Source organism: Pseudomicrostroma glucosiphilum (genome assembly GCF_003144135.1).
Source record: "Pseudomicrostroma glucosiphilum strain MCA 4718 unplaced genomic scaffold BCV69scaffold_20, whole genome shotgun sequence".
NCBI lineage: Eukaryota > Fungi > Basidiomycota > Exobasidiomycetes > Microstromatales > Microstromataceae > Microstroma > Microstroma glucosiphilum.
Genome location: NW_020289932.1, coordinates 99,465 through 117,137, shown reverse-complemented (window position 1 = coordinate 117,137; position 17,673 = coordinate 99,465). Strand labels below are relative to the sequence as shown.

At 56.5% G+C, this 17,673-nt stretch overlaps 8 protein-coding genes across 8 annotated transcripts; 3 read left to right on the top strand and 5 right to left on the bottom strand.

Annotated features, from left to right (window-relative positions):
- The first annotated feature begins 24 nt into the window (after positions 1-24).
- BCV69DRAFT_285667 (hypothetical protein) lies at positions 25-3,044 on the top strand. The gene has a single exon (XM_025493463.1). It carries the CDS (start codon positions 208-210, stop codon positions 2,857-2,859), a length of 2,652 nt encoding a protein of 883 aa, XP_025344941.1. The 5' UTR covers positions 25-207; the 3' UTR covers positions 2,860-3,044.
- On the bottom strand, positions 3,033-4,033 carry BCV69DRAFT_301802 (hypothetical protein; the record flags this gene model as incomplete). Its single annotated transcript, XM_025494602.1, has 2 exons — positions 3,033-3,693; positions 3,789-4,033. 2 exons carry the CDS (start codon positions 4,031-4,033, stop codon positions 3,033-3,035), a joined length of 906 nt encoding a protein of 301 aa, XP_025344940.1.
- A 285-nt stretch (positions 4,034-4,318) lies between these two features.
- Positions 4,319-6,375, top strand: BCV69DRAFT_301801 (class II aaRS and biotin synthetase; the record flags this gene model as incomplete). Its single annotated transcript, XM_025494601.1, has 2 exons — positions 4,319-4,951; positions 5,044-6,375. The coding sequence occupies 2 exons, from the start codon at positions 4,319-4,321 to the stop codon at positions 6,373-6,375; spliced, it is 1,965 nt and encodes a 654-aa protein (XP_025344939.1).
- BCV69DRAFT_264382 (ATPase, V0 complex, subunit D) lies at positions 6,130-7,930 on the bottom strand. The gene is made up of 3 exons (XM_025490751.1): positions 6,914-7,930; positions 6,778-6,836; positions 6,130-6,686 (listed from the first exon to the last, which is right to left on the bottom strand). The coding sequence occupies exons 1-3, from the start codon at positions 7,830-7,832 to the stop codon at positions 6,594-6,596; spliced, it is 1,071 nt and encodes a 356-aa protein (XP_025344938.1). The 5' UTR covers positions 7,833-7,930; the 3' UTR covers positions 6,130-6,593.
- A 180-nt stretch (positions 7,931-8,110) lies between these two features.
- Positions 8,111-8,511, bottom strand: BCV69DRAFT_121706 (hypothetical protein). Its single transcript, XM_025489151.1, has one exon. It carries the CDS (start codon positions 8,364-8,366, stop codon positions 8,151-8,153), a length of 216 nt encoding a protein of 71 aa, XP_025344937.1. The 5' UTR covers positions 8,367-8,511; the 3' UTR covers positions 8,111-8,150.
- On the top strand, positions 8,512-13,650 carry BCV69DRAFT_121729 (hypothetical protein). The gene is made up of 3 exons (XM_025489153.1): positions 8,512-9,831; positions 9,919-13,389; positions 13,486-13,650. Exons 1-3 carry the CDS (start codon positions 8,657-8,659, stop codon positions 13,505-13,507), a joined length of 4,668 nt encoding a protein of 1,555 aa, XP_025344936.1. The 5' UTR covers positions 8,512-8,656; the 3' UTR covers positions 13,508-13,650.
- On the bottom strand, positions 13,297-13,732 carry BCV69DRAFT_285663 (hypothetical protein). Its single transcript, XM_025493462.1, has 2 exons — positions 13,486-13,732; positions 13,297-13,389 (listed from the first exon to the last, which is right to left on the bottom strand). The coding sequence occupies exon 1, from the start codon at positions 13,709-13,711 to the stop codon at positions 13,529-13,531; it is 183 nt and encodes a 60-aa protein (XP_025344935.1). The 5' UTR covers positions 13,712-13,732; the 3' UTR covers positions 13,297-13,389; positions 13,486-13,528.
- Positions 13,733-15,451: 1,719 nt separating this feature from the next.
- BCV69DRAFT_121715 (hypothetical protein) lies at positions 15,452-17,527 on the bottom strand. The gene has a single exon (XM_025489152.1). It carries the CDS (start codon positions 17,384-17,386, stop codon positions 15,536-15,538), a length of 1,851 nt encoding a protein of 616 aa, XP_025344934.1. The 5' UTR covers positions 17,387-17,527; the 3' UTR covers positions 15,452-15,535.
- Between the last annotated feature and the right edge of the window lie 146 nt (positions 17,528-17,673).

Below are 17,673 nucleotides of genomic sequence, written 5' to 3'. Positions count from 1 at the left end.
TCGTCTGCCCTGATCACTCGATCATGCAGGCCAGGGCGTACCAGGCACAGCGGCCAGGTACCATACCGTCAGCGCAAAAGGTCAGGGCAGGTACGATCCCTTGCAGCCGGGCGATGTACGTTGCTTTTACTCTCAAGAGGCAGTATAAGAGCCCTCGCTGGCACGCCTTTCGTCTCTCGAACCACCCGTGTCCCATCTCTCCACCCCATGACCCACTGGGTGGACACCTCTCGACAGGACTCACCGTCTTTCGTTGTCACAGAACACAGCACAAGAGAAGTTTTACACACTCGAGAGCTGGAGGGAAAAGATGTATGGCTCGCTTCTCAGCCCCTTGAGAGTAGCTCAACTCTCATGGCAATCGCTATGGACCCTGCCCTTTCCTATCACGTCGTCGTTGAGAAACGCACGGAAGGCGTACCCTCAACTTACGAGCCAGGCACAGCAGCCAGGAAAAGCGTTGCAGACAGTGGCGCTTTCATTGCCCGATCTGGAATGGAAGGAAAGTCATCCAAGACCATCTGGCAGGATTGCAAGCGCCATCTGGAAGACATGGCAACCATATGGGACGCCTTCGTAGCTGCCCGTCCCGAGGGAGCATTGCTTTCTGACCCGTACCTACGTGTGCCGGGAAGCACCATCTTTGTGGACCAAGGTGACAGCGAGGAGCAGTTCAATGGCAAGATCGGCGAGTCGTACATGCGCCTTGTCAATGTCATCTTGAGCAAGCTCCAGGAGGCTTGCGCATGGTGGGCTGAACAAGCATCGACATCAGCCTCTGCAAAAGGCAAGGCCAAAGCCCGTTCAGACGTTGTGCTGCCTCTACCTGCAGATCTGTCTGTACGAGTACAGGCCACTAGCTACCGCAAAGCTTTGAATGCGGAAGATGTGTCACTCCCGGCTCTCAGCGCGCTTCAGGGCAAAGCTGAACCAGACTTCATGGTTGTCTGCCACAAGGACATCATTGCTACGATTGAGAGCAAGCCGGAATTGAAGGCCAAGGATACTGGTGTACTGGTACAGGATCGAGCGAGCCCTTGTGGCACTGAGAGGGGCACCACGCAGAAGGTGCCTAACGATCGGTGGGCAAAATTGCTCTTCCAAATCACCTCGCAGTCATTGGCGGCCAAGGTCTCCACCGGCCTACTAGTGACTGACTGGGCAAGGATCCTTCTTCCATACGATGTGCATTCGACTCCAGTCGAAGACGCAAAAGAAGAAGGACCTCCAGCAGTGTCCACTAGGAAGCGCAAGCGCGAGCAGCTCACCGCCAAGCAGGGTGCAGAGGGTCAAGGCACAGGGCCGAGCAAATCTGACCTGAGCATTGTATTCTCCTCGACAATCTCCCACTGCGATGCACAGCGGAAAGATTCGCTGGCGGCTGCCCAGAGGGAGGGTCAGGAAGGGCTCGACGGCAAGTGTTCTGGAGAGCTCGAATTCACGAGTGATCCCAACACTGCTATGTTCATGGTTGCCTGGATCCTCAGAGCCTACAGCCTCCACGTCAAGAGGCGCGCGCTCTCTGACCTTGAGGATGTCCAAGAAGGGCAGCCGGGAGGCTTCGATCGGCGGGACGATGAGGAAGCGCCGGGACCCTCTTCCCAGCGAGGCAGAGATACAAAGGCTGGCCCTGGCGAAAGGTCGTCTGCTCAGGCAGCGCAGAGCCGTCAGGGTTCTTCCACTACTTCTCATGCGCCGGCTACGGGTCAGAGAAGTCATCGCCGTCACTCTGCCCCACTTTCGGCCCTCGTCGATGCACTGCCTTGCATCAACACCTATTTGGCATGTAATGGCCCTCTCAGAGGGGGCACCTTTGCTACTCTCCACTGGTGTTTCGTCGACTCGGAGTATCTGAAGACTGGCAGCCCGAGCTTCCGGGAAGGAGGTAAAGAAGTCTTGGGGGGCCGCATTGGCTTCCCGAGCTCAAGTAACCCTCCTGGTCAGACTGCTGCTATACTGAAGATTCAGAGAATACCGTTCACTGACCAGGAACGAGGGGCTCCACCAGAACCGCGGTTTGAGAGGGGCCCCGGTGCTCAACGTCCGGACAAGGAGGAGAAAAAGGACATCCGAGAAAGAGCAGAGCGCGAGGTCTCTGCTTTCCAACACTGCAGGGACCTGCAAGGCGTCTATATTCCCAAGCTGTATGGCCTAGTCTCGCCGCGGAATGAGCCAGTATCCAGTGCGAATAAGCTGATGATGCAGTACATTGACGGCCAAGCTCTCGGAACTACTCCCGAAGGGCTCATTTACTTGTGGCGCATGGAGATCATGGCTGGTGTACACGATGCCTTCCGAGCACTTCATTCTAGGGGCCTCGTACACGGAGATGTCAGCAACAACAACGTTATGTTGGAGTGGAAAGTTTGGCAAGACGCACATGTTCAATCAAGCTCGTCCAAGACTGTCTCCTCTCAAGAAGTCCGAATGCATTTGCAAAAGGCGCTGGAGCACATGGGTACGCACGACGATAGTCTGACCACCTACACCAGTAAATCCGCGGGCATCATGGCTCTGGGATGTCGTAAAGCTGTGGACCCCAGCGATGTCCCTGCGAATGTCGGCACGTCCCCTTCGCCTCTTGAAAGAATCAAAACGACGTACACCCCACGTGTATGGGTGGTGGACTTTGCTGATTCCAAGATCTTCAAGGCAAGGCAAGGAAAGAAGGCGATTGCACTCGAAGACAAGGAGGTGCAGAGAGGTCTGATCGACTACATCCAGAAAATAGTGCAAGAAATGGCACAACAAGAGACCAACCCTTACTCCTTTGCCGAAGAAAATTGGAAGAGAGCGGTGGTAGAAACTCAGGACAGAGCAGCAGCGGGCGAGGGAAGGGATGGTGGGGAGGAAGTCTGAGGTGGTGACAAGAGGGGCTTTCAATTGCATTTGTAATTTTTCAACCGCATCAACTGTCCATCGATCATCACAAATCAGGGCTCAGCGCACAGCGTGGCCGAAAGGTATAGGTGTGATCCTCATCTACACTCGAATTGCGACTCGTCATCATCAAGTACACTTAATTTCAATTTCTACTCGTCGTCATCCTCTATCGAGAAGAGATCTTCTCCCTTTCTGACAGGCGGCTGTTGCTGCTGAGCAGGTGAGGGTTGTGCATCTCTCGTGGAGGTGGGCAAAGCGATCCTCCCTTCTCTCCCGCCTCCTCTCCTTCCTGCATCATCATCCCGAGAAGACCAAGGGTCTTCCAAATCGAATCCTCTGGCCTGCGCTCCCCCTCCTCTCCTCCAATCTCCCGCCCCTCCCTCTTCCTCCTCCCCCTCACTTCCTTCGCTGAGCAACTCTCCCATCTGGTCAAAATCGTCTTCTTCCCCTCCTCCCTGTCTAACACTGGTATAAAGCCTCTTCAACTCCCTCCTCTTCTTCCACTCTCCCTCACCCCACATGGCCAGCGCCAACCCCAATCCCCCACCGAGCAAATTCGCAAGTATATCTCCCCAATCGAAAATCTTGTACGGTAGGGCTCCCTGTACAAATTCGCTCAGGATGCCTCCTACGCCTAGGCAGACCACTCCGGTGAATATGGGTGGGAAGAAGCGCAGGAGGGGTGTGTGGGAGAGGGTTGAGGAGGGGAGGGAGAAGATGAAGTAGAATAGGAGGGTGGAGAGGAAAAAGGAGAGAAAGTGGAGGGATTTGTCCGGGATTGGGAGCCCACCGTTGGGTGAAGGAGAGAGGCTGCGAATGGTAAAGTGAGAAGGAAGGCCGAGGTAAAGTGTCAGTAGCTGCTGTCTGCCGCCCATATCTGACGAGCTCCTTCGTAGCCTACCCACCCTAGAAAGCCGAGCATGATCAAGCATACGAATGTCAAGAAGATCATCGCCGGCCGTACCCTGACCGGTAAAGTCAATCTGCCATCTCTGCTCAGGGGTACAGCAACTGATCGCGTCACGAGGGAGCGCAGCAGTCGTGGTCGAGTATTGTGAGGTGGGGGTGGAGGAGAGAGGGAGAAGAGCTGCTTGAGGGATCCTAGGTAGCTGTCGGGTCCTTGTGCCCTCGTTGGTAGTCGAGGTGGCATGGTGGACACCCGCAGCACTCCGAGAGTGTGTGTAAGTGTGAAGACTAGGGGAGTAGAAGAGGAAGATGTTAGACTGGCGTTGCGGGGTAGAATGAGGGATCCTTGGGTGGAGTGAGTGCCAAGGTGATCTGTGCTGGCGGGCCTTGAATGTGACTTTGGCCGCGCAGCTGTTGACCTTCTTCCGTACGGCGCTGCTTCCGCTTCACCAGAACCAGATCTTCGCATACAAGCACACCTCGAAGATCCACACCCACACCAGCAGGGTGATACTCGCGAGCCGCAGTCATGCTGTTCCTTTCGCCTCTGGGGTGTCTGCCCTCCACCTCCAAGGCCACGCTCGGGTCCTCTTCTGTGCGGGCGTGCTGTGTACCTCCCCCGACTCGGCATCAAGTTCGCAGACGGGTGATCTCCGCGACCTCTACGAGGAGCCTACCCAGAGCGTCTGCTGCCAGCTGGTGCAATTCATCTAGAAACTTCAGCTCGTCCGCTTACAGAACCTCAGCGATCTCGGAAGTCTCTTCCGCCAGCCCGCTCCCACCCTCCCTTCGCGCTCGCATCGAAGCCTACCTCCAAGCTCAAAGGGGCAAGGCATCAGAAGCAACTTTCCCCTCTGATCAGCAATCCTTCATCGCGCGAGTCATAGGCATTCGCAAACACTCCAAAGTCACCTTTTTGAGCGTAACAGATGGCTCGACATCCTCTTCGACATTACTCCAGGTAGTTCTGACGGCAGAATCGTACGATGCCGTGGATCGGGAGTGGAAGGAGAAGGGTAGACCGCCATTGGGAGTGGCTGATACGGTGCTGCTCACGGGGACCTTTGCGGTTCGGAGTAGACAACAGGGCACTGTAACAACGTCTTCAGCAATCGAATTTAAGGTGGAACAGTGTACAGTGCTTGGAAGTAGTGATCGCGAGGTAAGTAGGCAGGGGTCCCGGGTAGGAGGGCTCAGGCGGTAGGGCGCCTCTTCGAAATGAGTACTGAATTCCATCGCCTTGTCATGATCCAGTCATCGCCGCTCTTACAAAAGCCGGGCAACGACGCCGCATCAGTTAGCGGAAACAATGCACAACGCCAACAACCCCACCTCCGATCCCTCCTCCCAGGGCCTGCTGCGACAATGCGATTCCGAAGTCGTCTGGAAATGGCCATGGCGAGCTTCTTTGCACAGCACGACTTTATTCGCACAACCCCGCCCATCATGACCGCCAGTGACTGTGAAGGCGCAGGAGAGGTGTTTCGTGTCGTAGACGGAAGCCACGAAACGACTGCTGCTACTGGGGACAAGGAGAAGCAGGAGTCGAGCCCAGCATACCTCACAGTATCCACGCAGCTGCACCTCGAGGCACTCATGCTCGGTCTCTCAAGGGTGTACACCTTCACGCCTGCTTTTCGAGCAGAAGATTCGGATACCAACAGGCACTTGCGGGAGTTTTGGATGTGCGAAGCAGAGCTGGCCACACGGGGGGAGAGTGCAAGTGAGGAGCTGGAGATGCTTATGACTTTTGTGGAAGACTTGATCAAGTCGGCAGCAAGCACGGCTTTTGGTGACGCCTTTAGCGCCGTGGAGGCCGCGGAAGGGGGGGCTGAAGCAGTCTCGACGCCTTACTCTACCGAAAGCGATGTCAGCCCTAATGCTACGGCTACCCTGGACGCCCTATATCTCTGGGGCTTAGAGGCAGAGCGACGACGCTCCCCGACGACAGACGAAACCAAGCTCTCTCAGCAGGACCGGCGTCGCGCCCAGCTCTCTAGCTTCGGCACCTTCGCCTCAAACCTCTCCCCCACCACCCGCTGGCCACGCATCACCTATACCGACACCCTGAAACTTCTAGAACGCAAGCACGCCTCCAAGCACCCTTTTCTCCGCCCTCCACCAGTATGGGGCGAAGGCTTAGGGTCGGAGCACGAGAAATGGCTCTCAGAGGAGCACGTGGGCGGACCAGTCTTCGTGGTGGACTATCCTGCCTCTAGTAAACCCTTCTATATGCGTCTTGCCAAGGAAGAAGAAAAGGAGGAGCATCAAGGCAGAGAGATCGTCAAGAATTTCGACCTCCTCGTTCCACACATTGGCGAACTCGTCGGTGGCTCACTTCGAGAAGACGACCCCTCTATTCTCCTCTCCCGTCTAAAATCTCTACATCTCCTCCCTTCTAATGCAACAGCAATCCCCCAGGAGCATCCCTTGTATTGGTATGTGGAGGAATTGAGAAAGAATGGATTGGGTCCTCATGGAGGATTTGGAATGGGAGTGGAGAGATTGGTTGCTTGGATGGCGGGGAGGGGGAGTGTTAGAGAGTGTATTCCTTTTCCGAGAGTGGGGAGAAAGGTTAGATTTTGAGGACTTGGAGCCCGATAAAGGGAAGAGACTAGAGGGGAAAACAGAGAAGTGCAATTTGTAGACTACAAGGGAACCATTCATTCCCTCCGGCATCATCAACATCACACATCACTCGTCACTCATTCCTGGTGTGTCAAGGAAGCTATAGAACAATAAGAGAGCCAAGCCAAGTCCAGTCTCTACTACACAATCTCCACCATCACCACTACTGCCTTTGCTTAAAATTGCACAAAGTCCGTGATCCTATCGCGGGCGCCTTGGGCGATGCATTCTGCGATCCATGTGATGGAACGGATCTCTTGCTCCTTGAGCTGCGTGGAGACGAAAGAGAGGGACAAGGGGTTGAAGGGATCAGCATGGGAGTGGTGGGCATGGATTCATGTACGAGCGACTGCGACTCACCTTCAGCCATGCGTAAAAGGGCGAATAGTTGAACTGGCAGATTGTTTCCAGCTTGTTCACTGCAAAGCATAGAGCGACAGCAGAAGAGGGTCAGCTACTCTTCTTCACCCTTTCGAGCCTTGAGCTGAGCACTCACGTTTTGTCTCTTCCCTAAACATCTTTCCCTCGAGCTCCTCAACCTCACTTCCATCCTCGCCACTACCACCACCCAGTCCTCCATCCTTCCACCAATTCTTGTACTCTGGGATATATTCGCATACCTGCTTTACCTGGTCCACATCGTCTGCCCTTGCCAATGCATTGTTCCCTGCAGGGTAGAGCTTGCCAATGGATGGGAAGAGCTTGGCTCGCTGCTCTTTTGAGAGAGAGGTGCCAAAGGAGTTGAGTGTGATGTTGATCGTACGACGGTCCGCTTCAAAGGAGAGAAGAGTGCCCATGGCTTGAGCGGTGGTTCCCCCAAGGGATTGGGTGAAGTTGTAGAAATCCTCAAGGTAGGCCTTGTAGAGTGTGTTTCTGATGATCTCAATGTTCAAATCATCGAGATCGTGGGCGGAGAGACAGTCTTTGAAGTAGCCTGCTAGGGGCGTGTCCACGACGACGGAATTGTAGAGCTCCTCGACTGTATTAGCCACACATAGGGCGGGCATGCCGTCAAAAGTGCCCAGCGGGTGACAACGGTCCAGCAGCTCGTGGGTGTCTCGCTCGTGGAGTGTACCGGTGATGAGGAGGATGAGATTGTCAATCATGTACCCATAGGTCATGTACTCGAGGAACCTAGCCAATGTCCCATCCTTGGGGGCATTATCCTGCAGATACCTGAATTCTCCCACCAGCTTCCCCGTTGCCTTTTCAGCGATGACTGAAGTGGTGAGGGGAGGTTGTTCATTGGCGAGGAAGTTTCCATAGTCGGTGGCGGAGAGCTGCATACGGAGATCATCTAGGGTCTCGCATTGGGAGAGGGACGAGTAGATGTGGGTGGAGAGGAGCGAATTGCGGTAGCCTCGCACTACGCCTTCGAGGTAGCCCGCAGAGGCATTGAAGGTGAGCATCTCCATGGTGGGCGAGCTGATAGGAGTAGCAGCGGCCAAGTAGGTGATGATCAAAGGGTAGATTAGGATCGGATCGGATGGTAGACTACCGAGGTGATGGAGATGGTCAGGCAATGGGTGACGGCAGTGGAGCGGAAGACCAGGCGCATGACGGACGACGGACGTCGGACGTCGCTCGCCCCGCCCAGCCCAGCCACCGCGCAACAGATGGCCGAGGTGGTGCCCTGTGCGAGGCGAGGCCACACTTGGCTCAGACCTGCCCCTGCCTCGTGCGACTGCATGTACAGAGGGGACCATACAGCAACGCTGTGCCTGCGCAGCCCTTCAAGGAGGTTCATACCAGACAGCAAAGCATCTGCTCGGATCCGCGGACATGCCGACCTGCGTGACAAGTCCTCTCAAAGCCGCCGATGACGGACTCAGGATCGCAGCTCTGCAATCAGCGATGAGATGAGCGACTTGGCAGCCACTGCCGCACGAAGTGGCTGGCGGAATTAAGCTGATGCTGCCCACTTGCAATGACCATACCAGGGTGTGCATACCACTCTGACCCTCCCAACAGCACGATGGCAGTCGTTGCCTCGAGGCCGAATGTGATCATTAGTGTGGTGATTGGCTGAATGTGACATTGCTCCCTTTATTGGACGGATCACAATGGCAGATGCCTCACCCGCGCCCTGGTCAGGCACACAAGGGTCACCCGCACGCCTCCGTGCCGCATCGCGTCCGCAAAGGCTTCCACTCAAGCGAGCAAAGGCGATCGTCGATAGCAGCCTCACACTACATCACATTCCCTCTTCTCAACACCCTCACCTTTGCTACGCCTGCACATGCTCCACCTGTCCAAGATGGACTGGGCGCACCATCATCGCAGGACCTCCGCAGCCAGCGTCTTTCCTGACGCAGCATCGCCGTCCTCACCCGTCTATCCGGCTTCTTCCTTCAGTCGCAGCGCCGAAGTATACTCGCAGTGCAGCCCCAATGACAGCAGCGACGTGTTCACTTGCAGTCCACCATCCCCCTTCACCACAGCCTCCCTCTCTCACCATGCCAAGGTACAGCACCGCATCTCTGGCTCCACTGTGCGCTCCTCGATGAGGTCCACTCCCTCTCGAGGAAGCGTAAGCGATTCAAAGGGTCTCCTCGCCTCGACGCCCCCGGCTACCGCCTCCGGCCTGATCCGGAGAACCAGCAGCGGCAGCGCGTCCGTCGCGTCCATTCGAGCCACCAGACAGATCTCGGGACCCATCTTCACAAGTGCATCCAATGGCATCGACCTCACAGCAGCCGAGGCGCAAGAACAGCGAAGGAATTCGCTCTCGGACAGCAGACCTTCGAGTCTCAAGCTCGGGCCCGCTTCGCCCCTCGCTACCTCGCCCGAGAGCAGTAGCATCCCCCGCCGCGGCCGACTTTTGTCGACGGCATACGAGGAAGACGCACAGCCTACGACGCCGCGCCATCGCGACAATAATGCTCCCCTCAAGAGCAAATTTTCACAGTCACCTGCGCCGACGCCTGCTCCCAAGCCGATTCCAGTGCCTCAACGATTGGACTTTCTTCGCAAATCCTTCAGCGATCGAGCCAGGCCTGATGTCAATGCATTCTGTGAAGGCACCGAGGGTCCCAGAAGCGCGTCACCTACCTTTTCCATCAAAGCTCGTACGCGAAAAGTTTTGGGTGCGCTCAATGTCAACATCCCCAGAGGGCTAGTCGATCCAGCCATTGCAAGTCCCTCTACGCCAATATTTCGCGATGACAGACACGCTAACGAGCGTCCTGCACAGGATCACAATCGACGCTACTCGGCAAACGCACTCGCTCAAGCAGGACAAACTCTTGAGCTACCTCAGGCTATGTCCTTCTCTCCTCAAGAACGCCATTGGCCAGCATCTGCTGGTCACATGCCCATGAGCTGGCCTCACGACGAGAAGGCTGCTGAACGAACCAATAGCTCGTCGAGCGGCAAACCACCGGTGGAACATATGGGAGGTCTGAGGAGAGCAATGTGAGTAACAGCCTCAACGAAGGTGCAATGACCACCATCGCCGAAGCTCACGTCCTCCCTCATCTAACATCACTGTCGGATACACAGGCACAAGTCCACGTCGCGATTACGAAGCAGACTAGGAAGCAAGCCACCTCCAGCTGAAGCGTCACAAGATTCTGCCTCGGTACCTTCCGAGCCCTTGCCACTTCAAGCAAAGAATCTCGCGTCCGGTACATCGCAAGACCACGTCAGCGAGGCGCGAGCATCAAAAGAGAAAGAGTCGGACGTTTGTGCTGCCACATCCGCAGCCCAAGTGACAGGCAAGCAAAGCCTACAATCCCCGCCAGACTGCAGTGGAAGCTTGCCAAAGGGTTCTGTCGAATCGCAGCACAGAACATCGATCGAGCAGATGGCTGATGCGCCGGCGAGCAAAGAAGGCAGCCCTCGCAAACCACCTCCCATGCGGCGCTTGAGACTTCTCGCCCGTAGCAGTCCCAAGAAAGCCATACAGAGACCTTCCTTCGGGCCGACTCCACGGCTATCTAATCCTCCGGTCGTATCGACTGCACCTCAGCGTTGTGCTCCTGTGTCCGTCCGCTCAAGCTGGATTGATCTTGCTGACGAGGTGCACTTCGATGGCGCTACTGCCGCCAATGGCAAAGACAAGGCCAGTGGCGGAAGCCAAGCTTGGTACAGAGGCTGGAGACCTTCCAGCAAAGGAGCACCAAGAGAAGCGCGAGCGACCCTCGTACGACCGCCACCATCGAGCTACCGTGCTGTTGCGACCACGGCTCCTTCCGCCTACGCTCTACCAGAGCCTCCACCTTTCCCCATCTCCATATTGCGAAAGGGGTCTGTAGACAAGCCTCAGCCTGCACAACCTGTCGAAGAAATACCAGAACAAGAGACAGAAGAGACAAAGAGTGGCATCCCTGCAAGCCGAAAGCCACCTCCTGCGCGACCTCTTCTTTTGCCTACTATGCAGATGCAGACAGGTCGCCCTACTTTCGACAACCGCGCTCAGAATTACACAGCTGTACCTACTACGAACACTGTGCAGCTGGGACGTTCAGAGTCGCTGAGACGTTCACGACGCAGCGAAGTGAGCAGTATGGCAACCCTAAGACAGGAAGATGTCGGTCGTCCATCGCCGAAGAGGACGCGAAACCCAGCGTCGCAGCCAACTCTCACCTCTCCTTTGCGCTCGCCACCTGGACGTCCTATCGCGCCTCTGCCACCTCCACCGTCTGCCCGTCGCATGGGCGACTCTTTGCCCATTCCTCCTCGAGCAGGCAGCGGTCGAGCCCGTGCTCGGGCCAGTACCGTCAGCAGTGCTTCGTCCATGGACCCATCTCCTCGTGAATTGGATGGAGAGCCCACAGCTACCAGTATCGGCACGTCCATCCTCTTTGCAGATGTCGAGATGGCCCTAAGCAGGCTGGCTGTAGTGGATGCAGCGCCGAGAAGTGATGCTAGACTGAGGGGAAGCAAGAATACAATGGGCACCCCCTCTAGACTGTCTCCTTCCGCAGCCATGACTCCGCAACCCTCTGCGGACGAGATCCATCTCGCAGCCGTGCTCGCACGTATGCTATGCAGCCAGACTCGACGCTCTGCAGGCCCTCAGCGCAGTGCTTCTCCTTCGGGCGGCATACGTAAGCTGCTCGATTCGGTCAACGCTGCAGACGGCAGTCACGATAGTCAGATGGATACTTCTGAGGCTACAGAGATCTTGTCTGAGCTCGTGGCTCGCTTCAAGAATTCTCCTATGCCGACACCCAGTCGCTCAATCAGTAGGCGGAACGGCAGTGCCACCTTGCGCACGCCCGAGAGGCGAGCACGTCGCCCAGCACCGGGTAGCGCTGCGCCAGGTAGTCGTGGCAGCTTGACGCCTGAGCAGTGGAGAATGGAAGAGAGTCAACGCTTCAGTGATGCGACTTTTGCCAACAGCGTCCTCTCCTATGCATCGACGCCTCTTAGCTCCAGCACGGAAGACTTGACGAGCCTCATCGATGGTATGATGGAAGCCTCTGAGGGAGAAGCGTCGCTCAGCGCTGCCGATACGACGCCTGGTATTCCTGTGTATGATGGCCCTGCGACCCATCATCGCCAGCCTCCGTCTTCGAGGAAGCGCAAAGAGTCTGGCTCTTCAGCCAATTACTTTCTCTCGCGAGCAGAAAGGGATCAAGTCATGTCGCCCATCCCTGAAGGCGGTGTCAAAAGTCATGGTCCGATGAGGGGCACTCCGCATTCTTCTGCATCGGGACGAGAGGCAGTCTCTGCTATTCTGGATCTGTATCAACAACAGAGAGAAGCAGGTTCGTCTCCTACTTACAGCTCTGGTCGAGCTGGAAGTACTCTCAAGCAGCAGGGTGTGGGCAGTGCACGTGTACCGAGATCTTCCCTCAGTCCTTCTTCGCGCAGTCCTCGTAGTCCTCACTCCATACGCTACGCTCGCCGAGGCCAACCAGCTAGTAACCGCAATGGCTCTAGGGGCTCGATCAGACGAGCAACCGATGTCCAGAGCCGCGTGAGGAATTTGGACCTCACGAGAGCTGCAGCCCGAGCTCGTCAAGACTCGATGGCTTCATCGACCCGCCCCTCTACTGAGCCTGACGACACCTTCTCCATCACTGGACCTATGTCGGCTGGCAGGGCGGCTCACGTCAGACAGCAGACCTATGCTCAACACGATGTGCTTGTTTACAGGGTCGAGACAGAGTCCACGGCAGAGGAAGAGGCACTATTCCGAGAACTTCAGCACAAGCCTCAGCGACGCCTTTTCCAGCCACCAGCACCCCTCACACCTCCTGTCTCAGGAAGAGAAGGCAATGAGTCCAAGCCCTGGATGAGCGGAAAGCACGCTTGCTCCGTCACCTTGACTCCTCCCGACTCTTCGGACCGCATTACTGCCGATCTACCACCGCTCAAGTCCTCAGCTTTGCATCACTCACGCACGTCTTACACCTCGCAGTGCGATACGATGCTCTCCCCCAAAGGAGGACTTTTCAATCTGCCCTCGCTGGTGATCACAGATGCGGATGTAGAGGCCAAGTGTCGATCGCTGAGTACTACGCCTGCTAGAGAGCACAGTAAAGTCAAAGAGGTACCTACGACCGCGGATGCAGCCGTACCTCCCACTGTAGCTCAGACGGACTCTCCATTTCGAGCGCAGGGAAGTGATATCATGCGAGCAGGCATCAGCACAAGTACAGGCACAAGCAAGTCTCAGCTGGCCTATCGCGACGAGACTTCCTGTAACCCTCGAGTAGATTCAGATGACGAGTCCTCCTCCTCTTCTTCATCTTCCTCCTCCTCTTCCGAGTCTGAAGAAGAGGGCGACGATATCGCAGGCTCGTGCGATACACACTCTGGCGGACACTTCAAGTACGAGATTGGGCATGGACGCCGGGCGTCGGTGAGGCAGACGACTGAGCTGGGGAGGGTCACGTTTAGCTTGATGAGCCCGCTGAGGGAAGATGAGGGTCCACCAAGGTGGAGCGTGCAGGGCGAGAAAGCAGCAGGGGAACGGGGGGAAGAGGAGCTGAAGGGGAGTGGGAATGGGATGACGGGTAAGTGAGTTTATACAGAGCGTAGTGGTGAGGCAAGGACAATTGCTGCAGGCTTGGGCGCTAACGTCTTCATCTTTATCTTCACTGCACTCCATTGCAGTACCACTCCCGCAAAGCAGTGAGAGCTGCTCCGTCCAGCCAAGTCACCCACTCTCAACAGTCGCCACCCTAGCATTCACACCGACGAAAACCACAAGATTGTCAAATGACACTACATCTTCACCCCTTCTGCAACCAGATTCTTCCCCCTCAACCACAGCCACAACCACATTATCTCCCTCCTCCTTTGCAACATTCACCCCAGACACATCCGATGAATCCCTCATAGGCGAAGGACTCGGCGCGCTCGACTGCTCCTCCCTCTCCCGCGTGGAGCTACCCCCGCTACTTGCCGCACTTGCGGTGAGGATGCTCGATTCGGCGGAGCATCCTTGGGTGGTGGATCTGCCGGCTCCCAACCAGAACTTGGATCACAAGGACATAAGTGACTGGTGGGCGGATAGCCCTCTTGTCGACTTTGATGTTCAGGTGCAGGAGCAACAAATACGAGACTTGCTGGAGGAAAGTCTCACCCGCTGGCCTTTAGCTACTACACACTCTTCACAAGGCGAAGGCGCGTCTCAGGACGTTTTCCCACTAGCGATACCACTCCAATGGCCACTATCAGCAGCACTACCCAGAACTCCACACCAGATCCTCATCTTCCTCCTCGAGTCTTACGCCTTTTTTCGCGAAGAGCTCGTCGCTTCTCCCTATGCATACGCGTACTCGACCTCTCAACCCACTGGCTCTATCGACACTCGTGTCCAAGCCTTTGGCTCAGGCTCAGGCTCGGGCTTAGCTTCGGCTCATGTTCGATCGCATGATCCTCTCGTGTTCGAGCAAAGCTGGGATATCCTGCATCCACAAGCAGTCGATCTTCTCACTGGGCGAAGGAGTGCTCCACTCGCCTCGCCCGCAGTATCGCCAGGAGCAGGAGTAGGAGTAGGAGCAGGAGCAGAGGGGATGGAGAAGATGGGCATAGGCCAGAGAGTGAGAGCGCGACCTCGCCCGCCGGGAAGACGAGGAGGAGGAGGGGCTCGCTGATACCGCCAGCTGGCTGGCTAGCTAGCACAAGAAACAAGAAACATACGCACTTCACCGACGGACTGCTCAAGAGAGAGACGTCTCTCCCCTCCCCCCTTTACACTCCTTCTCTTGTCACTGTCTCTCGTCACCACGCGCCATCCTGCGCCCCTTCTGCTCCTGCTCAATCTCCTGCTTCACCTTACCTTCCCTATTTTGCTCCTGCTCACACCACCTTCCCTCTTTTGCTCCTGCTCTCTACACACTCTCCCTCTCTTGTTGCTCCAGTCTAACTGTACCAGACCCAGAGACCACGACTCAGAAAGATAGCGGACTCAATACACGTTTTTAGGAGTCCAGTACGGTAGCTCGAGTGTGAGAGCGACAGTGAATGCGAGGGGAAGAAGCGAGAGTGATTGTGAGAGGTAGTAATGGCATTCCAAGGCTGTAGACGAGTACGGTACAGCGTGCCAACTGCCCATTCGGCAGACTACATCTGAGGGACGCGGAAAGGGCGGGAAGCGGGAGAGCTTTGGCTTGCACAAATCTGTTGAGGTTCATGAGCAAAGTGACAGCCTGGAGCAAAAGACAGGATGGGGACAAGGAGGTAGCGAACATGTCATGTCGGGTCAGCAAAGGTTCTGAAGGTTCATCTCCCTCGCTAGCCAGTAGAGCACAGAGCACAGAAGCAGGCAGTGTGAGCGTGCAACTCGCTGCTCTTCCACTTCCTTTCTCCTTTCTCCTGCTCTTCCTCTCCACCCTCAAATATCCACACTCGTTCTCGTTCAAAGAGATCAGCTACGCCTTTTCACATTTTCGAGTCTTTCAGAAGGCTCACTCCCGCTCTCTCTCCTCCCCCAGGGGAAGAAGGAGAAAAAGGGAAAAGGTCCTTGCAGACTTTTGCAATCATCGGTAGCTCGCTATAAGGGGCGAGGACTGATGAGTTGCTGAGTGGTTGGGTCATCTTTTCATATCGTGTCGCAGGCGACTCTTCCTTCTTCTCTTTCTACGTTGGACTGTGATGAATTGTAAAATGGGCTGGAGAACTCACCTAGCGTACAAAGCGGAGCGTGCATGCCTCCGCATCACTTCTCCTCCTTCCGTCCATAGATGAGATCACTGATGTTCTCTCTACCCCTCTGCTGCTGCTGCTGCTCTTCGACCTGTCCACTCCCCCTCTCACCAGCGGCTCCATCCCCCTGCCCACCCCTCGCATTACCAGCTCCAAGTCCAAGTCCCAATCCCGCTCTCCTGTACCCATCCCTATTGAGTCTCACTTTACCATCAGCGCGTGCTGCTCCTCCCGGTCCCGAAACACGACTGAAGGATCCTCCTGGTCCAGCTCTACCAGCTTGGGCTACACCGCCAGCACCGCCAAAGTGGTCTTCATTCCAGCCGAACCTTTCCCTGTATCTACTGCTGATGGGATTGGAAACCCTCATCCTGCTAGCACTCCAGTCCAGGCTGTCCTCACTGCGTCCCACCCAACCACGGGAGCCAGGGATGGTCTCGGCTCGCGCCGTCTGTTCTCCAACCTGATTCGTGCGCTCGTTCAGGGCAGAAGAGTTGCGCTGGGCCGCCCCGCGCATATCGGCAGTGATGTATCCCAATCCCAGCTGCTGCATATCGGGAGTCCAGGCACCTTCGGCTCCAGCACCAAAGCGACGCTGTTTAGCCAAGACGTCGAGGGTGGGGTTGGTAAGCTTGAGCTTTGCGGCGGAATCGAAGCGGAAGAGACCTGCGCCTTGCTCTGGTCTTGCTCGGGTACGGTCGAAGCCTGTTAGTTGAAGATTGCCAGCACGAGAGCTGCGGATGAGGGCGACTCGCGATCCCACAGAGAGGGAGTACTTGTTCTTGGTAATGGAGGTCCCTGATGACTGGCGGCGGTAGGGAGCCTCTTCGACTGCCAGAATGCGGCCGGGAAGCGCGGGACTGAGGGCATGAGAGATGATCTCATCTGGTTGAGAGTACTGCAGACCTCCCAATTGATGCAGTCGACGTGGGCCGTATGCCTCGGCCGCCTTGGAGGCGGAAGCAGAGGCGGTGACGTATCGAGGCATGACCTTGGAGTCTGGGTCGTCAAGCTTGAGGTTGCTAAAGAGGCCCTCGACGTACTTTGCCAGGAAGTAATTGTGGGTAGATCTCGCCAGGTTGTGCATGTCAGATGCGTCTAGCTCTACCTCGTCTACCTCGCCGGTGGGCTTGGCAGTGCGTAACGCCTCCAGCTCTGCTTCCACCGAGTAGTCTTCCTCCTTTGGCGGCACAGGGAGGGGGGTCTGACCACCCGCAGCCGATGCGTGCTCCGATTCGGCAAGGAGCGTCTCGTACCTTCGCTGGGCGGCAATGAACTTGGCGCTGCGCTGGTCGAGTGCTCTCTCCAACAGTCTTGCCTCTTTGTATGCCTCCCGGTTGTTCCTGATGAGCTCAAGGAGTTGTTCGAATCGCTCTTCAGAGTAGACGAGGTAGTTGGGGATGGGACGCAGCGAGTCCGGTCCTTCCTCTGCCACATTGGTGGCTGCGTTCCGGGTAGGTAAGTTTCTCCGGGACGTGCGGTCGAAGCGGCTGTGAGGCAGGGGCTGAGATTTCCTCCCCTTGTCTGAAGCAGTACTGCGTAGGTAGGAGGTGTTTGGTTCTTCTCTTCTTACGCTTGCGTGCGTCTCACTCCATCGCTTGAGGAGGAGTACCTCTCCCTCGCGCTCCTTCCAATTGAGTCCATGGCCTGCCACCGAGTCCTGCTCTTTGACCTGGATGTAGCGCACTGCTCCATCCCTGTGATGTCTGGCGGCATTGATGGCGGAATCGAGGGGTGACTTGAAGCCAAAGTCTCCACGGGAGAGGTGGGAGTGTGGGGTTGTGAAGACTTGCACCAGGCGTGGGTCGTGGGCAGTGAGCTTGAGTGCAGGCAGTGTGCGCCCAAGGGCCGAGGATGCCGACATGGTGGTGAGCCTGGCTGCTGCTGCTGATCGTCGGCACTGCCAGCAAGCGAGGAGGACGAGATCAAGCTGCGGGGCTGAGGATGGTAGCGGCGATGTTGCTGCTTCTGCTGACGATGTGGTGCTGCTCCCCTCGACGTCTGTATCCATCAGTCAGATCTTCCCTGTGCCTTTTTCCGTGGTCCGCCCAAGAGGCCATTCCTTCGGCTCCGAGATGCGGCAAATGCGTGCGGGAGAGCCAAGCGACGGACGGCAAAGGCGGAGTGGGACGTCAAGGCGGAAGCGAGGCG

Bases quoted from the DNA above. Each gene is read 5' to 3' on its own strand.
- BCV69DRAFT_285667 (XM_025493463.1), top strand. From the start codon at position 208: ATGACCCACTGGGTGGACACCTCTCGACAGGACTCACCGTCTTTCGTT.
- BCV69DRAFT_264382 (XM_025490751.1), bottom strand. From the start codon at position 7,832: ATGGAGATGCTCACCTTCAATGCCTCTGCGGGCTACCTCGAAGGCGTA. The intron at 6,837-6,913 runs GTGAGTGCTCAG...TATGCTTTGCAG, and splicing joins GTTTAGGGAAGAGACAAAAC to TGAACAAGCTGGAAACAATC. The intron at 6,687-6,777 runs GTGAGTCGCAGT...GTCTCCACGCAG, and splicing joins CCTTTTACGCATGGCTGAAG to CTCAAGGAGCAAGAGATCCG.
- BCV69DRAFT_121706 (XM_025489151.1), bottom strand. From the start codon at position 8,366: ATGCACACCCTGGTATGGTCATTGCAAGTGGGCAGCATCAGCTTAATT.
- BCV69DRAFT_121729 (XM_025489153.1), top strand. From the start codon at position 8,657: ATGCTCCACCTGTCCAAGATGGACTGGGCGCACCATCATCGCAGGACC. The intron at 9,832-9,918 runs GTGAGTAACAGC...TCGGATACACAG, and splicing joins GGAGGTCTGAGGAGAGCAAT to GCACAAGTCCACGTCGCGAT. The intron at 13,390-13,485 runs GTGAGTTTATAC...ACTCCATTGCAG, and splicing joins GGGAATGGGATGACGGGTAA to TACCACTCCCGCAAAGCAGT.
- BCV69DRAFT_285663 (XM_025493462.1), bottom strand. From the start codon at position 13,711: ATGAGGGATTCATCGGATGTGTCTGGGGTGAATGTTGCAAAGGAGGAG.
- BCV69DRAFT_121715 (XM_025489152.1), bottom strand. From the start codon at position 17,386: ATGTCGGCATCCTCGGCCCTTGGGCGCACACTGCCTGCACTCAAGCTC.